This window comes from Berghia stephanieae, chromosome 1 (genome assembly GCF_034508935.2).
Source record: "Berghia stephanieae isolate SIO BIC M18660-M18661 chromosome 1, UCSD_Bste_1.3, whole genome shotgun sequence".
Classification (NCBI taxonomy): domain Eukaryota; kingdom Metazoa; phylum Mollusca; class Gastropoda; order Nudibranchia; family Aeolidiidae; genus Berghia; species Berghia stephanieae.
In genome coordinates, this window is record NC_088360.1 from 41,999,997 (window position 1) to 42,018,883 (window position 18,887).

The 18,887-nt window shown below is 35.7% G+C and overlaps 1 protein-coding gene and 1 long non-coding RNA gene across 8 annotated transcripts in view; one reads left to right on the forward strand and one right to left on the reverse strand.

Moving 5' to 3' along the window:
- Positions 1-568: 568 nt before the first annotated feature.
- On the reverse strand, positions 569-6,595 carry LOC144963976 (uncharacterized). Its single transcript, XR_013643735.1, has 3 exons — positions 6,423-6,595; positions 1,942-2,065; positions 569-745 (listed from the first exon to the last, which is right to left on the reverse strand). It is a non-coding gene; the product is annotated as an uncharacterized LOC144963976 (long non-coding RNA).
- Positions 6,596-11,286: 4,691 nt separating this feature from the next.
- Positions 11,287-18,887, forward strand: part of LOC144974992 (putative proline--tRNA ligase, mitochondrial) — a 28,598-nt gene continuing 20,997 nt past the window's right edge. For 2 of the 7 annotated variants that reach the window (XR_013645847.1, XM_078918621.1), the window contains exons 1-5: positions 11,584-11,684; positions 13,311-13,437; positions 13,754-13,931; positions 15,221-15,294; positions 16,733-16,813. Coding sequence is in view for 5 of the 7 variants with exons in the window: in XM_078918621.1 (XP_078774747.1) it covers positions 13,315-13,437; positions 13,754-13,931; positions 15,221-15,294; positions 16,733-16,813 (456 nt within the window). In the remaining 2 variants the exon portion in view is untranslated. Of the gene's footprint in view, positions 12,214-12,311; positions 12,425-13,310; positions 13,438-13,753; positions 13,932-15,220; positions 15,295-16,732; positions 16,814-18,887 lie in introns of those variants that run through there. The other 5 variants (XR_013645843.1, XM_078918613.1, XM_078918632.1 and 2 more) reach the window with 4 other exon arrangements.

The following is an 18,887-nucleotide window of genomic DNA, read 5'->3' on the forward strand; positions in this document are numbered from 1 at the left end:
GTAGGACCCCACAGAGAGGAAAACTTTCAAATGTTAGCAAGATATGTTCAAAACAAAAATATAACTAACATCGCATGGAAAAACAACTCCGAAAACATAGGAGGATAGAATACATAGCAAGTGACCCCCTGCCCACCATTGGAGGTCAAAAGACTCCCCCGAGATTCAATCGATTGATAATTGTAGGACGAGTTTTCTTGCATGACGGTAAAGCGCCCCCCCCCCCCCCCCCCCCCCCAAACACACAGACACACCAAAATATAAAGTAGGCTAAAAAATTCTAAATACCAGTCGTTTGAATTTTAGAATTTAAAGTTTTTAGGAGATAGCAATAGCAGTCACAATATTTACCTTTATGGATCAACATTTTACGATCACAAGAATTAAATAACACTCCATAATCTAATTAAATTATGCCGTCTGGCATCAAGTTTAATTTTTAATAAGTTTTAATGACTTAGACGCTTATGAAGTTCTGAAATTGAAGCCAAGATATCGTAATTTACCGATAGTTTTGTAGTAGTAGTAGACAGGTCTGCAAATGTCAATGTTGTAGACTTACCAATTTGATTTATGACCCTCCGTTAGATAGTCGGGCTGTTTTGTCTTGAATAGATGATATGAACATGACAGCCTCTGTACATCGTTGACGTCATACTTTCTTTTTTTTTTTTAGATGGATGTTTTTTTGTTTGTTTGTTGCTTTAGGTCTCTTCCAACACAATTGAGGTTATATGAGAGACCGCTGAAACAAAAAAACAAGCAATCTAACAAAAATAGTACAAATGTCAATCAAAAGCATAACCTAAAGATATCATAAGCTAAATTATACCCAAGAACAAACAGGCAGAGGATTTACAGGAAAAAAAATATACCCTGTCAAAAATACAATCACAAACAAAAGAAGCAGGATAGGCTAGTAAAGAGAAGAAACGACATCACTATCGGATCGTACACCCATGCGAACATCATAGGTATATGATTCAAGGGTGATGCTCCCATCCAACCACCCGCTTTTAGATGGATGCATTTTAAAAATGTCCCCAGTGTCTGTGATGGCAAAGAGCAGGTGCTACCGATGGGGTTTTTGCAAGAGTGCTGTAAAAAAATTTGGACAAATTGAAAATGTCTGATCCCACTTCCATTTCTGTATTTCTTTAAGAGAATGTCCACACAAATAACACCGGATTTCAATTATGCACGTTGATTTGTCTACCCACCACCACCACCATCATCAGCACCATCACCGTAGTCGTAATAATTTCGTAGCATAGAAAATGATACAATTTTATTTTATGCTTTTTATATTATTGTGATATAAATTCATTCTAGTTTGGTTTATTTCACCCAAATCGATTGCCCAGATCTGTCATACTCTGAAAAAGAACTTTGACCAGAAAACTCGTCCTTCAAACACCGATCATTTTAATCAATAGATATTTGAAGAACAAATTTTCTGTTCAATTTTTTTCCAGAATACGGCAGGACAGGTCCTCAGGATCTCATGGCTATGAAGGAATATTATTTATATTAGAATGTAAATGTGAGCAAGGAGATGAGATCTGTTCCGTCTTCACTACTGTGCAGAGCATATTTTTTAAAAGGCATGGATATGCGACTCCACTGATTTTTTAAAAACAAAATACTTCCTGCTCAGAAAAACAATTGCAGCATACTCCACATTAATCAAAACGGGATCATTTATGAACAAAGACAAAGTACGTAGATCCACTCCGTCTTTATTTTATTCATTTTTATAGTTTCAACATAATCTCTAATTCATGATGGGATTTTTGAAAATCAAAATTGTTGAAAAACAAATTATGACGTACCAGGTGTTGTAATTCTGATATTGTCCTAGTTTCGTGTTTAACTGCTATTTTCTTTAGATAAAGTTATTCATTGACAATGCCGATTTGAAATACGATAAAATATTCTTACCCGCGTGATATTTTCTTTTTTTTTTGTGATGATCAAATTGATGTGGCTCTCAAGATCACGTATTTGGCGGTTATGAAAGCATTACAGATGAAGGTGGGGGAGGTTGTAGGTATTAAATTCTGATCTGTTTGAGACAAAAACAATATTTAATATTAAATTTATTCGAAGTAAAGCCATCATAATATAATTAGATAGTTTAAAATAAAATGGGGCCATTATATTGTGAAATATTCACTAAACAAGCTCAAAGCGCTTTACAAGGGATCCCTCGCCGACAGCAGCACTTAACATGTAAGACGAGACATGCCGCCTGTTAGGAGATATTGACAGTCATGTGCTCATTTTGCATCCGCGTATGGTAGAGAATGTGAGTAAAGAGCCTTGTTCACGGACTTAACTATGCATCTAAAGAGGGGATTTATATATATATATATATAATCGGTGCGGAGGGGGGGGGAGAGACCGGAGACCCCCCCCCCCCCCCGCCATGCTGAACGCCCCACCCATTCTTTTATTCTCTCAACCCTAACCCAAGATACTATTAACCGATGAAACAATGTTTGCGGCAAGACTTCCTTAGTTTCACAGCACTTTTATTTATGTCACTTAATCTTTTAGAGATGTTGGAATTTGACTAAGTTGCAATGCCCAATATAACTAGTTTTTTCATTTCATAAGTGGTGTGATTTTTCTAACTTCAAAAACAATTTTCTGACTCGGTTCTTTATGAAGCCATTATTACTTGTGTTTCCATTCTGTTTCGATATTGCAAGTGATGGAAATATGTTTCTCCAGGTTATAGTTTCTCTTGTAAAGGGCTGTGAAACTATTGAACTCCTCTGCCCATGTGTGGAATTTCAGCCTTGATTTTAAATCTGTGTACTTAAATTTGATCATTAGTATATCGGTATCCATCAAAAATAAAAAGCGCAATAATGTAAACAACTCAATCCAAGCATGAGCAATTAATGCCTAATTAATTCAAGACACCGTGAAGCCATCTAAAAAAGGACGGATCTCAATGCAGACATTCTAGTCTTCAGAGTCATGAGGTGGGTTGAGTAACCTTTTAAAAAATCCTAAATGGACATTAACAATCGCTTGCTACTTTCCGGCAGATCTATCAGACCTAGCTATCAAAGCACTGCCGTGTAATTCATAAGAAAAAATAAAACAAACCTACCGTGACTGAATCCTGGACGGATGTTAAGCGAAGGCTCTAATCTATCGAAACCGAATACTTTTAACACATATGCATAGACAATGATTTCAGTTTGTATTTTTTAAATTATTAGTAAGGAGACTTGCTCTCATTTTGGGGAAGCATTTCGTACGATCCTCGGGGTAAAGGAACTGCTTCAAAACGCAGCTAACCCTGATAGAAAAAAAAATCAAAAAATAAAAATTAAAAACCATCTTTCGTCTATGATTTCATGGTTAGCAGTGTTTCTAAGACAAGTTCTATCGGTAGTTGATTATTATGTTAGCGATCCTAGTATTTTGAGACAGTTTATTACTCCTGAGTAACGTAAGGAAGGCCTCCCAAATTATAGTATAGTATAGTTTTCCAGCGTATTAGGCGTTTTGTGCCTTTGCTGATCTTGGCATTCAGTTCATCGAGATAAAAGTCAATAAAAAGCCCTAACAGATCTTTTGACCTGTATCTATAATATATAAACTTTTTGATAAATTGAAGGCCCTAACCCTAACCGATCTTTTGACCTGTATATACGTCTAACCCTTTGATGGGATCTTAATGGGCGGTTCAACTATGCTAAACATGTAATCTGCTAAGTGGCTATCTAAGCTATTTTTGAAGGCGTTGACACTTGGAGCATTGGTCACCGTTTCAGGGAGACTGTTCCAGCGGTCGATCACACGTTGATTAAAGTAGTGTTGCCTAAGCGATGTGTTACACCTTGGTTTATGCAGCTTGTAATTATGACCTCTGGTTCCATTGTTTGCAAACACGAAAAGTTTACTCTCGACTTGATACAAACTGCGTGTAAACTTGTATGTTTCAATCATATCACCCCGTACTCGTCTGTATGTCATGCTTGGAATTTCAATACGTTTCAGTCTATCCTCATATTGCTTATCTTTCAACCCAGGAATTACTTTTGTTGCTCTGCGAAGCACGCCTTCAATAAGTTTCTTATCTTTCTCAATTTGTGGTGACCATACTGAGTTGCTGAACTCGAGATGGGGTCTGACTAATGCAGTAAATAGTATTTTCATAGTTGCTGCGTCTAGATAGGTAAAAGATTTTCTGATGAGTCCAAGGATTCTGTTTGCCTTATTAACTTGTGTTTCTATATGCTTTGAGAATTTTAATTTAGTATCAACATGTACTCCCAAATCTTTCTCAAGTTTTGACTTATTCAGAGCTGTTCTGTCGCTACAGTGATGCTTTCTCATATCGTAGTGAAAGATTTTGTTTTTCGTTCCAAGATTTAGCACTGTGCATTTTCCAGCGTTGAACTTCAGTTGCCAATCGTCTGCCCAGTTGACTAGATTGTCAATATCTAACTGAAGACTGTCTCTATTTTCTAGATTGTTTACCTTTCTGTATACTTTAGTATCATCGGCATACTTTGAACATGAGCTAGACAAAATACTTGGTAAATCATTAATGAAGATTACGAAAAGAGTTGGACCTAAGACGCTGCCTTGTGGCACTCCATTAAGAACTGTCCAATTTGACACTGTGCCTTGCACGCTAACTCTCTGTTTCCTGCCTACTAGAAAATGCTTAATCCAGCTTAGAGTATTTCCTTGAACACCATGAGCTTCCAGTTTAAGAGTCTTTGATGGGGAACAGAATCAAAAGCTTTAGCAAAATCTAAGTAGATTGCGTCAACCGAAGATCCTTGGTCGAGAAACTCTGTCCAATCATTTAAAGTCTTTAGGAGGTTAGTTGAACATGACCTGCCAGAAACAAAGCCATGTTGGCATTCAGACAGTAACTTGTTCTTTAGGTGAGTTATGACATAGTCTCTAATAATGCTCTCCATTATTTTGCAAACCACTGAGGTGAGGCTAACTGGTCGATAATTGCCCGGATTACTCTTGTCTCCTTTCTTGAATAACGGTGTAACTTGTGCTTCTTTCCAATCGGGTGGAAGAGTTCCTGAGTCAAGTGATTTTTGGAACAGTAACGCTAATGTTTCGGAGAGTTCTTCTGACAACTGACATAATACGCGGGGGTGGAACATGTCAGGTCCTGGGGACTTGTTCATATTGAGTTTGTCTAGTTTCTTCTTTACAGTGTCTTTGTCGAATTCTATATCTGATAGTATGTCGATATTATTCGCTTAACCTCGGAAGAAAGGAGCAATTTTATAATAAGTCAGCTCGATTCTCAATGACTTACCTGTCCCCGCGGTTTTTTGCCATTTCAAAGCCAAAATTTGCGATAAAAAATGGTAAAATTTGACATCAAAATAGCAAAATTTGCCAAAAATTTTCCGCTAGTTTTACAAAAATCAAACAAAAACAACATGTACGGTAAAAAATTGACACAAATAGGGCATTTTGTAGAATATTGATGTCACAACATGTCAACATGAATTTATATTTTGAATGGTTTGAAATAATGATAATAATAATAATAATAATAATAATAATAATAATAATAATAATAATAATAATAAATAATAACAATAACAATAACAATAACAATAACAATAACAATAACAATAACAATAACAATAACAATGACAATAACAATGATAAAAAATAAATAAATAATAATAATAATAATAATAATAATAATAAAATAATAATAATAATAATAATAATAACAATAACAATAATGATAATAATAGCCATAGTAAGTAAGTAAAAAAAAGAAGGAAGTAATCAAAATATTTTATTAACTATTTAGCTTCTTAAAATTTGGGAAATCAAAGTGAACAATCGCATAAAAAATTCATAATTTGAAAAACTAATTAAGGAGAGGAAAAAAAATAACTATTCACAAGGAAAGAGAAACAACAAAATCCATTTTCCAATGGGGGCACATTAAATTTGTAATCTCTACTTACTATCCAATTTCGAGCATAATTATTATTGCTTTATACTTCAATTTAGGCCTAATGGGTTTTTGAATGAAAAACATGGGAGGGGGGGGGGGCGAAAATCAAATCTTGGGATCTCCAATAGCCTAAGCCAGGCCATAGAGGTGGGAGGCAAGGCCTAGACACGTTTGTCCGTTATTTAGTGCCAATTTTGAATGCTAGCATTGAAAGTCGCCGTCTTTTCACAATTTTTCATAGCTTTTGTTGATTTTTTTAAAACAAAAAATCGTCAATTTGCGGCTTTTTGCGGCCAAATAAAAATTTGCGGCCAAGGGTGAAATTTGCGGCCGCGAAAAACTGCGGGTACAGACTTACATCGTTCTGTAGATAAATTAAGACCATAAAACAGCATTCTATAATAAGACAATATTTGAAATGTGATAGCATAAAAGCTTTTCTTACCTGCTGTGGACTGTTTGTCCATTAATTTCTCCTATCTCCTTCTAAATGTATAATGAAAATTGGAGACCTTTGACGTTCTGCATAGAAGTAATAGTGTCGACAAACTGACTTTGTAATGAATATCACAAAGAAGGTGGGACGTAAAAAAATCTCTAAAATACGCTGAGTAAAGCTCAAAAATCCAATTATTCTCGCCAGGTCAATCACACCAACACACAAAACTGTGTGTAACCATAAACATGTATAGTCTGTTAATACAGTTTAGTGAGAATTACTCATAAACACGAATGGCAAAAAAAACAAAAACAAACAAACAAACAAAGGCCCGAGTGACGTTAACTTAATCATTATATCTATACAATTTGTATTGTGTTAAGCTGTTGTATTTGTTCATGGTTATAACCCAATGAACCACACGCACACACAAACATCCATACATACACAAACACAGAAACACACAAACACACACACACACACACATTGAGTAGTACTCACCAATCGTCTGTCTTATTATGATATAGACCGAGACTAAAATGAATATCGGGACTTGAAAGTAAGGGGCTACTTCCGTATGTGGGTATCAATCTCAAGTCGGTTATGTGGTCTTGTGGTATGACACCCTCTTTCCTCTTTCGGATCGGAAGGTCCTGGGTTCGAGCCTCGCTCGGTGCATAGTTGAGTCCTTAGAATATGCTCTTTACTCACATTCTCTCACCGTACTCAGGTGTAAAATGATTACCTGGCCGTTAACAGCGTTGTCTCTGTCGGAAAAAAATGCAATATCGCCTAACATGCGTCATGTTTCGTTTTATATGTTACGTGTCGGGTTGGTCATGGACCCTTTATAGATAGTATGCAGATGACGTCACTCAGGCCTTTGTTATTGTTTTTGCCATCCGCGTTTGTGAGTTGTTCTCACTAAACTGTATTAACCAGACTATAAAAGTTCATGGTTACACAGAGTTTGTGTGTTGGTCCGTTATACTTCCGGATGGCAATGTTGTAAACTCCTTGGCCAAGCGCATTCTATCTATAAAGCTCTTTGAGCACGTTTAGTGAATATTGCGCTATATAAAAACTGAAACAAACAACATAGTCGGTATGTGTTTAAATAATATGCACACCATTTCTACCCACCATAATAGCAATCGTCAAAATACACAAATGTGTAAACTTAAAAGTTTATAGTCTGTCAAAGAGAGTTTTGTGAGAAGTAATCTCCCAACTGAAGATAGAAAGCTGCGAAATTTAAGATAATATACAAATAAAAATTATGAGCGAAAGAATGTTTACCAACTTGACAGGGCCTGATATAGATAGTATGCGCTTGGCTAAGAAGCTCATAACATTGCCATCCGGAAGTATAACGTCCCAACACACAAAACTGTGTGTATCCATGAACGTTTATAGTCAGGTTAATACAGTTCAGTGAGCGTTACTCATAAACGCGGATGGCAAACAACAATAACAAAGACCTGAGTGACGTCATCTTCGAACTATCTAAAGACAGAACGAGATTGACTTCACGCAGCTCATTGTTATTGTTTTGAGCCAACCATTGTTATGAGTAGTTCTCACTAAATTGTATTAGTCAGGCTATAAACGTTTAAGGTGATACATTGTTTTGTGTCGGTACGTTATACCCGGCTGGCGGATGTTGTAAATATTTAGATAAACGCAATGCATCAGTACCATCTGCATTAAAAACCTTAAAGATAGAACGAAATTGACGTCTTTCAACTGTTTATTTTTGCCATTTGAATGAATAGTTCTCACTCAATTGTATTAATCAGACTATAGATAGTTCGAAGTTGGCGTCACTCAGGTCTTTGTTATTGTTTTTTGCCATCCGCGTTTATGAGTAATGCTCACTAAAACCATATAGATTATTCGAAGATGACGTCACTTAGGTCTTTGTTATTGTTTTTTGCCCCCGCGTTTATGAGTAATGCTCACTGAACTGTATTAACCCGACTATAAACGTTCATGGATACACACAGTTTTGTGTGTTGGTCCGTTATACTTCCGGATGGCAATGTTATGAGCTTCTTAGCCAAGCGCATACTATCTATTAACCAGACTATAAACGATCATAGTCACACAAAATTTTGTGTGTGTTTTTTGTTATACTTCCGGATGGAAATGTTGTGAACTCCTTAGCCAAGCGCATACTGTCTATAGATAGTATGCACTTGGATAAGAAGCTCATAACATTGCCATCCGGAAGTATAACGGACCAACACACAAAACGGTGTGTATCCATGAACGTTTATAGTCAGGTTACTACAGCTTAGTGAGCATTACTCATAAACGCGGATGGCAAAAAACAATAACAAAGACTTGAGTGACGTCATCTAAGAACTATCTATAAAAACGTTTAAGGTGAGACATTTCTTTTTGTTTGTTTGTGATGATACATTATATCCGACTGGCATGTTAAGTTCTATTCTTAAAACGGGTTTTGGGTGGGGGGGGGGGGGGGGGGATATGGGGGAGCGTCATTAATAATGATGACATTTGACCCAGTTGGCTAATAATAATAATAATAATAATAATAATAATAATAATAATAATAATAATAATAATAATAATAATAATAATAATAATAATAATAATAATAATAATAATAGTAATAATAATAATAATTTAATTTAATGTGTACATAGATCCTGAGGCTAGATACCCCCCCCCCCCCCCCCCCCCCCCCCCCCCCCCGCCACCGTGTACTCCCAAAATTTAAAAAAAAAATTTAATTTTTTTAAAAGAGAGAGAGACACACACACACACACACATACACACACACACACACACACACACACACACCAGAGAGAGAGAGAGAGAGAGAGAGAGAGAGAGAGAGAGAGAGAGAGAGAGAGAGAGAGAGAGAGAGAGAGAGAGAGAAAACCAAGGAAATGAGAAAACAAATTATCATGCACTGCGAATCAAGTTTCATACGACTAGAAAACAGTCTCAACAGTGTAAAAAGATCTATCCCTCTGCCCTCTGTTCATCTATACTTTCACTTTATTGTAAACCATAGAATTAAACGAATGAGAATACGTACGAAGCCTAAAAAGTGTCCACCAATGAAAGCATTCAGCGCCATTTTGTTGTTGGCTGAGAATGTAGTAATTACCATTCATTCGGTATCTATGTCAACATAACGACACAAGAAAAACAACAAACAATATCAAAATCCACAATAAAATGTTTCAGAACTGTTGCGTATATTTATGGCACAACGAAGCTGTCAAAAAATGAAGTTAGAGAATGTGTGTAATCCTGTATTATAATAACCTGTAATGTGTTTTCCAACCACCACATCATCTACTACTACAACCACCACCACAATATCATCACTAACACTACTACTACAACCACCAGCCCCACATCATTATCACTACCACTACTACTATACCACCACCAGCACATCATCATCACTACCACTACTACAATCACCACAACCACATCGTCATCACTACCACTACTACTGCAACCACCACCACCATATCATCATCATTACGACTACTACCACAACCACCACCACCACTACTACTACAACCACCACCACATCACTACCTCAACTACTACAACCACCACCACAATAGCATCACTACCACTACTACTACAACCACCACAACCACATCGTCATCACGACCACTACCACTACAACCACCACCATATCATTACCATTACCACTACTACTACAACCACCACTACCACCATATCATTACCATTACCACTACTACTACAACCACCACTACCACCATATCATCACCATTACAACTACTACTACAACCACCACAACCACATCATCATCACTACCACTACTACTACAACCACCACCACATCATCATCACTATTACTACTACTACAACTACAACCACCACCACATTATCATCACTACCACTACTACTACTGCAACCACCACCACCATATCATCATCATTGAAATATTTTTTTTTTTAATTGAGCTTTATATAGTGCAATATCTACTAAATGTGCTCAAAGCGCTTTACAAGGGGTCCCTGGTCAACATTTAACATGTAGGACGGGACATGACGCCTGTTAGGCGATATTACAATTTTTCGGACAAAGACAACTCTGTTAACGGCCAGGTACTCATTTTACACCTGAGTACGGTGAGAGAATGTGAGTAAAGAGCCTTTTCCAAGGACTCAACTATGCGCCGAGCGCGAGGCTCGAACCCAGGACCTTCCGATCCGGAAGCGAGTGTCATACTACTAGACCACATAGCCGCATCATTACCACTACTACTACAAACACCACCACCACATCATCATCACGACCACTACTACTACAACCACCACCACCACCATATCATTACCATTACCACTACTACTACAACCACCACCACATCATCATCACTACCACAACTACAATCATCACCACCACCACATCATCATCACTATTACTACTACAACTACAACCACCACCAACACCACATCACCTCACTAACACTCAGTACTACAATCACTACCATTAGGTTTTGGAGCTTTACTTCATTTGAAATAAGGAAACTTCGGAATTGTATTTGGCATTGTGTTTATATATCATAATATAATTTTAATCAGTTATCTATTTAGAACTAGATACTATACAATATGTATGCCAAATACCACCCCAATTCCCCTTTCTTGTGTGCGGGAATTCCTCTTTCGGCATTGAAATTGAGTGTGAGAGAGTCATCACTACACACATAAACAACAGAAACAATTTAAAAACAAGACTATGACACGCAACCACTCACACACGAGGCTATACTATTTATCCTTTTCTATATATAGAATAGGACAAGACAAACAATAGCTTGACTCTCGCTACACTTCGCATTGATGTTTGTCGTCTCACGAGTTCAACTCTCGGTCGACCTGTCAATATTCCTTTTTGCCTCGGACGTAATCATTAATAGAATGTTGTGTGGTTTTGACCGTGAAGAAAACCTTAAGAAGTCACATTTATATCCTTTTAGAGAGATCGTTTTGAATAATTTTGAGTTAAACGAGCGAGCAGCAACTTGTTTTCATGAACGGCCGATCAGCGCTTGTTTACTATAGTAACGCGATTCCCAGCCAACATCAAAATGGCGGATATTTTTCTCATCGAGGCCGCTGGTTGGTTAACCAATAAGAGCACCGTACGGTTTCCATTGGGTAAATTCCTTGTTGTAAACTCTGTGGCAGCTCCATAGAATTTGTGCCCGTAAGGTGTTCATTAGAGATATATCGTTTTATCATTTCAGGTGGTTGAAACGTTGGAATTAAACTGTATTAAAAATATATAGGGATTTCTGCCTTGAAATTGATTTCCAAATCACAAAGCTTATAAACTTATAGAAAGTAAAAAGCAACCGGTTTTATTTCTACATTCTCTCATTCATTCACACATTTAGTTTTAGCCTACACATTTTAACATTACTTACCGTCTAAACTACGCTGCCCTGTTCACCGCTGACCGTGAACTGGCGAAACACTCTGTCTCAACTCATTCACTCTCTACTGCAATCTGGAACGGACATCTTATACTCCTTCCCTTCTCTAGACTCCTTTATATTTAAGTTTGGTCACTAAAACTTGATAAAATAATACTTATCTCTAGACTCTAATTCTAATGATAATTCGGTCACATTTGTCACGTTATCAAGAGTCATTGTCAAAGTCAAAATGAGTTTATTTGAGTTTTAATGTTGTGGTTAAAGCAGTGGCTAGCAAAGCTTATTCGTAGTAGAAGTATAAATCAGGACCAGGAAATTGACACCGGCGACAATGAATGTAATTCAATTACAAACTCTGACCCTAGTGTTGGTGTTATCTTGTTATGCCAGGCCACCTCATTGGTGAATGTGAATCATGAACGAGTCTGAATGAGTATCTGCTGTTTTTTTTCCAGACACCTTTAACGGTGAAATGGAAATAAGATAGTGTCATTGTCACAGTCATATCTGTTGAAGTTAAGGAATTCGTTTTAAAAGCTTTGCCTTAGGTGAAATATGAATTCTAGCATGTAAATGTGTAAAAAAATTGTCGTGAATCATAGACAACCAAAAAATAGGATGAAAAAAGATGTATTTGAGTACGGTCAATGAGTTATACCTAGTATTTCATATACAATGAGAGTACTAAAAGAACACTTTATATAGAACCAGATATTAATAAAGTTCCCTTATTTTGGTTGGATTTAGTATAACAACAATAGCAAGTTTATCCCATATAAACCAATTTTCACAGACATGTTTTTCAAACTAAGTGGTTGTCCTGATAAATGAAATTCCAATTATTTAATTGTAATGCTCATTGTAATGCTCACTTGATTGTACAAGTGTAAAGGAAAAGGCCAAATTTGTGCTCAAATGACGTATTTTGAGAGGGATATATTTATTTCCATTTTTAAATTGTAGTGATTGAGGGCTGTTAAATTGCAATGATAGTAATTATTTTTACTTTATCATAGGTTGATGGAAGTGAGGTGGCCGAGTGGTTAAGGTATTGCACTGTGACCCAGAAGGTCCTGTGTTTGAACTCCACTTCAGCAGTTTCATTTTATTAACCCCAATTTGCTCACATGAGTGATTCCTGTTGACATCAGACATTTGTCTGATGGATTATCCATCTTCCTTTATGGAATGTCTTGACAACGGCATCTCATATGCCGCCGGAAGGCATAATTCTATTCTTTTTGGTGTTACCTTAGCCTGATATATTGTAATGCACCCAGAGCCTGCTTAATGTAATGGGATAAGCTGTGCTTAATAAGTGTGTGCATTATTATGTATTAAAAATAAAATCATCTGAAATGAGTCTTCCTATATTCCTATCTCATACTTTTGATGTGTAAATTCTTGTTCAACTTCGTATTATTTCATCCGCAGAATTATGGGGTCTTACTGTCATCGGCGTTATGTGTCAAAACTATTTCAAAACTTTGGCAAGCTGCAGCCTAAAGCTAAAGGGGACAGGAGGGCTAATGACATAGGCCTTTCATGTAAAAGTCATTCTGTAAGTGTTAAGCTCTTCTTTTTCTTTTAATGCCAATTTATCTTTCTATGTTAATAAATAATTTAATTCATGTTCGATTATGATTCAAAAAGACTTTTTTATATTTGACTTTTTATTTTCTAAAACTTTAGACTCTGTATCATTAGTTTTGTTTAATGTATTCTGTCAATGTGCTGATGCTGTCCAATAAAAATAAAAGTTCCGATAGACCTATCCGATCATCCTTTTATTCGTTGCTATGTCATTAATACAGCTTAATGATCCTTTAGTTCTATTTTATCCACTCATCCATTCTACCACCTTATCTGTCCACCAGTTGATGCTATACAATGACATCATTGCCCCTGGTCATGCTGGTGGCTTCCACCTTCTTCCCCTTGGTCTTAGAGCTATGGAAAAACTTGTCAAACTAGTGGACAGGGAGATGCACAATATTGGGGGACAAAAAGTTTCTATGACTACTTTGGCTCCCGAGGCATTGTGGCAGAAATCAGGTACCAGTTTGTTTTTTTTATTTCACCTTCATCAGATAAGCTTCATAAAATATTGCTTTTAAATATAGAATAATTATTTTCTTATGTAATTTTGTAAACTTTTTTTCAAAATATTGCTTCTGATGTACGAAATGTTAACAGAATGATTAAGAATCAATCAAACCTGCTTTGATTCAATTTATGCCAGATTTTTCTAATGGCCTTTCTGCCCACCAAACAATTTTAGGAAACTGGGTCTTACACAACATATAATGGAAAGCACGCTGTGATAGACACGTGTCCGGATTGATGGGTGACAAGTATTAAACATCTGTATTATTACCTCATTTATTAATTCATAACATTTAATAAAAAAAAAAAAATTAAAATTGAGCTTTATATAGTGCAATATCCACTAAATGTGCTCTCGCGCTTTACAAGGGAACCCTGGCCAACAGCAACATTTAACATGAAGGACGGGACATGACGCCTGTTAGGTGATATTACAATTTTTCGGACAAAGACAACGCGGTTAACGGCCAGGTACTCATTTTACATCTGAGTGCGGTGAGAGAATGTGAGTAAAGAGCCTTTTCCAAGGACTCAACTATGAGCCGAGCGCGAGGCTCGAACCCAGGACCTTCCGATCCGAAAGCAAGTGTCATACCACTAGACCACAGGGCCGCACCAGGCTCTAGATATCAAATGTCAGATTTAAGATGCACACTCTTAAACTTCATCACTAAAATGCTTGTCACCTCTCATTGTCTTGGAATACATATATTAGAGTTGGATATAATTTTTGTACAAATAATGGGAATAAAAATATCAATGATTATTCAATACAGATTAATAGCTTCTCATTATTCAAAGAAAAGTGGTTTCAAGAAATTTTCTTTATGATATTTTAAAATGTATTAAATAAATTAAGTCATCAAAAATAAGTTAAAACCTTTCTATTAAACACTGGACACAATGCAAAAGGCACAGTGATTTTCTTTTTATATGTACCATGGAAATCTTTAAAAATGATTTGTAAGTACTGAAGTTCTGGTGACTGTCCACTGTATTCTGTTTGTCTATTTCAACAAAAGTTGGAATCTTGCAAAAGACGCATCTCATCATAATCTATTGGATAATTGTTGCTATCCACCTTTCACTAAAGAAATCTGGATAAACTCTGACTCCATGGGATTAAATATTTTGAATAAATAGCAGAAAATCATTAAAGGGTCATCATATTTTAAGCTACCATTTATGTTTATACTTTGCACATCAAATGATCCACATGGTATTGATGTTATTTACAGGTCGATGGGCTGCTGCTGGATCTGAACTCTTCACTCTAAAGGATCGACACCAGCATCGGTTTTGTGTTAGTCCGGTAAGAATATTCTATAGTTATTTCATGTTTTGAAAAAGTTTGTTTGTTTGTTTTCTTTATGTTCTGTGATTTGATATTACTTTTATTTCATGATGTTTAGTTACATCTTTGAATAAACTTCACACTTTGTAATTATTATCATTCCTGTTATTACAATATATCATTGAATTTATAACTCACTGAGATTTTAACTTCATTGTTTATAGATAAAGACAGTAGTGTGTCTGTTGTGGTTAAATAGGGCATGAAAAAAACAACAACCATAACCAAAGACTGATATTAGCATTTTTTTGTAGGTGTCAAGTCTCACATTGTAATTTTAGGTATTCTTTTTCACCAAATTTTACAAGTTTTTCACACTCAGACGGTACTTTGTATTTTTAACATTATGGAAAGTGATCTTTGTAAATGATATTACATTTCAGTAGGGAGAGCACCTTAGGTCTGAATCTGAATGTTACTCGAAGTCGACTCAATTCTGTCGAATTTGTATTCGAGGGCGAAGAGAGTGTTGAATGTGACAGCCATTGTTGGTGTTTAGGCTGAAGAATTTTGATAATTTTCGCTTGAGGATTTCTAAATCTGTTATGTTCACACATGATTTGGGAAGAGTATTCCAGTCTTAGATAGTGCAGGGTGCAAATGAATATTTGAATGTTTGAGTTTGTAGATTGTTTTTTTTTTTTTTAGTGTTTTTGGTGGGTTTTTCTTTGAATGCGTGAATTTTGTTGTATGTCATTGTTCTGGTGAGATGGCATCATTAGTCGTTGCTCTTTCCATCTGTCTTGTAAGGGAGTCAATCCAAGCTGTGTAATCATGTCTGTTACGCTGCTATGGGGGCTGTAGTCATTAAAGACAAATCTTGCAGGGCTGCACTTGACAGCTTCGATTGCTTTTTATATCCAATTGTAGGTGAGCGTCCCAAAATGTACTGGAGTAGTCTAGGATAGATCTTACAAGTGTTATATAGGAGGTTTCTTTTAGGTTTGCATGGTAATGTCGGATGTGCCTTTTAATGAACCCAAGTGTGGAACTTGCTTTATTTATTATTTTATTGATGTGTGTTTGCTATTTTCGGTTTTCTTGTATAATGATGCCTAAATATGGATTTTCTGTAACTTGCTCCATTGTGTATTTGTTCAGTATGTAGTTGGATCTAAGTGGTGTTTTGCTGCAAGGTATTTCCATCTTGTAACATTTTGTTTCATTGAAACGCATGCCCCAGACTACTTGTTTAAAGAGAGTAGGTAAAGGACTATCTGTTCTTCTGCTGTCTAAAGTTTTATTTAATATTATTTTTTTCTTTCAATATGATTAAATAGGAAATCACTTTTCTCTCTTTGGTCAAATTTATTTATGTATGATGTAGGTTTACAGGAACTATAAATGTTAACAACAAATCTTATCAAACTGTATCATTTCTTTTTCTTTCTCATAGACTCATGAGGAGCTTTTTACTACTCTGGTCGCAGCGTTGTCACATCTGTCCTATAGACAACTGCCTATTCGCCTCTATCAGGTAAAGGAATGAAATCAATTTAAATCAAAATATTGACTCCATAGTGGGCAGGGAGGCACTTACTACCCCTATATCTGTTTTCCATCATGCTTTCTGTCTTTGTCTTGGAATGAGATTACTTGGTTTTGCCCTGGCTCTGACCGGATACCCTAGGAGGGAGAGAAACAGTCAAATGTATAGTTAGAGTTTTGGGAGATGATATTTTTTTGTCTTGTAAATCCTCTCTCTTATGCACTATATTACTTTTTGGTTTATGATATATATATATATATATATATATATATATATATATATATATATATATATATATATATATATATATATATATATATATATATATATATATTGATTTGTAAACATTTAAGTATAATTCTCTTAGTGTTGGCCTGTGCTTGTGCCAGGATGAGACTTTTAGGTGATCTCAGACTACGTACATTGATAGTGTGCTCTTGGAATCTACATCTGTTCCCTATTTAAGCCATTCCCCTTTGTCTTGTGTGCTTTCGATTTTAAATCTATCTCTCATTTTCTTCCTTTTAATGGGTGCTGAAATGATCTATATGTTTCGCAAGTGCCATAAAACCCTTAAAAACAAAACAAACCTAAGACCCACATTATGTAGGTTCAAAAATAGGGCTATTTGTTTTCCATCTCGTATGATTGATATACATGTTCATGAATATATAGTAGGGTAGTCATATGCATGTTTCAAATACCATTTGTTTGTTAATTAATTTTGATTATTAGGTGATAAAAAAGAAAACGGCCTTGACTTTGATTACTTATAATGACTTTATTCATGATCAATATCTCACAACAGTTGTGCTAAAAAAGAGTCTCAAAAATGAGTACAAATACCTGATCTCTTTTAAATGTGTGAAAACCTTAAAACATAACAACATGCCAATGTGATACAAAATATTGAGTTTTATTTTATTTTCCATATCTAACCACAATAGACAATCATTTAAACGATTTATACACTCTGATCTCAATTTCTCATTTCATCTTCTCTAAATTATTTCATCATCAGTGCTTACTTTTTCTACTCCTTGAGAAATTTTATATAAATTTGTCAAATTTGTCATTTGTTAAAAATAAATGTAAGAGAGCAGTCTTAAGCTTGAATGAAATCGTTACAATAAAAGAATTGTCCTTTGAGGATTTCTTGGATGAATGAATTCAATAAACTTCAGAAAGAAACCAAAAGCACTATGCAATATGTGACAAATTGAAGAATGATTCCATGGCCTATCCCCATTGATGAAATTGATGGAAAATATATATAAGACTTGCTGGTTAGGTAAAAGCTGCTCTTAAAAGTAGAATTTTCTTTCATCAAGGATTCTAATAGAAACAGCTGATGTCAACTTGAAATGTCAGCTTGATTTTCCAACAATCACTGGACACAGGGAGTGTACTTAATGACTAGAAGCAAGTGAATGTTATGGCTGTCTGTAAAGATGAGGCTTTGGTTATCGGCCCACTTCACTGACATCTGTCACCTGATACCTGGAGCACATAATATTCATTGAGGTCATACAGCACGTAGAACGACATGCATGATGTGTTTCAAGAGAAACCTCAAATGTGACCCTCTGCCTCGAAGCGGTATTAAGTCGGGATTTGGAAAACGAAGAAAACCGGTTTTAAAGTGGAAATGGTCAAAATTATCAAATTTCAATTTTTGGTTGTTTCAGAAACTACAATTATTTTTCTAAATGAAAACATAATAGTTCAACATAAATATTGAGGATAAGTTATATAAATTTCAAGTTTAAAAATGCAACTATCAGTGACACATTCAAAACGAGAGTTGACTTTCTCTCAGAGAGCCACCCTTTCCAAGGCTTAGTAATACCCAGTCTTTTTCTCCACCAATAAGATGTAAGATATCACAGGAAAGGGCGTGTTTTTATCAATCTCAGAGAAAGCATGAGTGTTTCCACAATTTCATGGTTCAACCAATAATGAACTTTAAAAACTGTAAACAAGTCTAGGTTTTTCCCTGACAACCTTACAAATGAATGATTCTGATTGGTCAATGCTCATCACATGCGCTGTGGCTGTAACG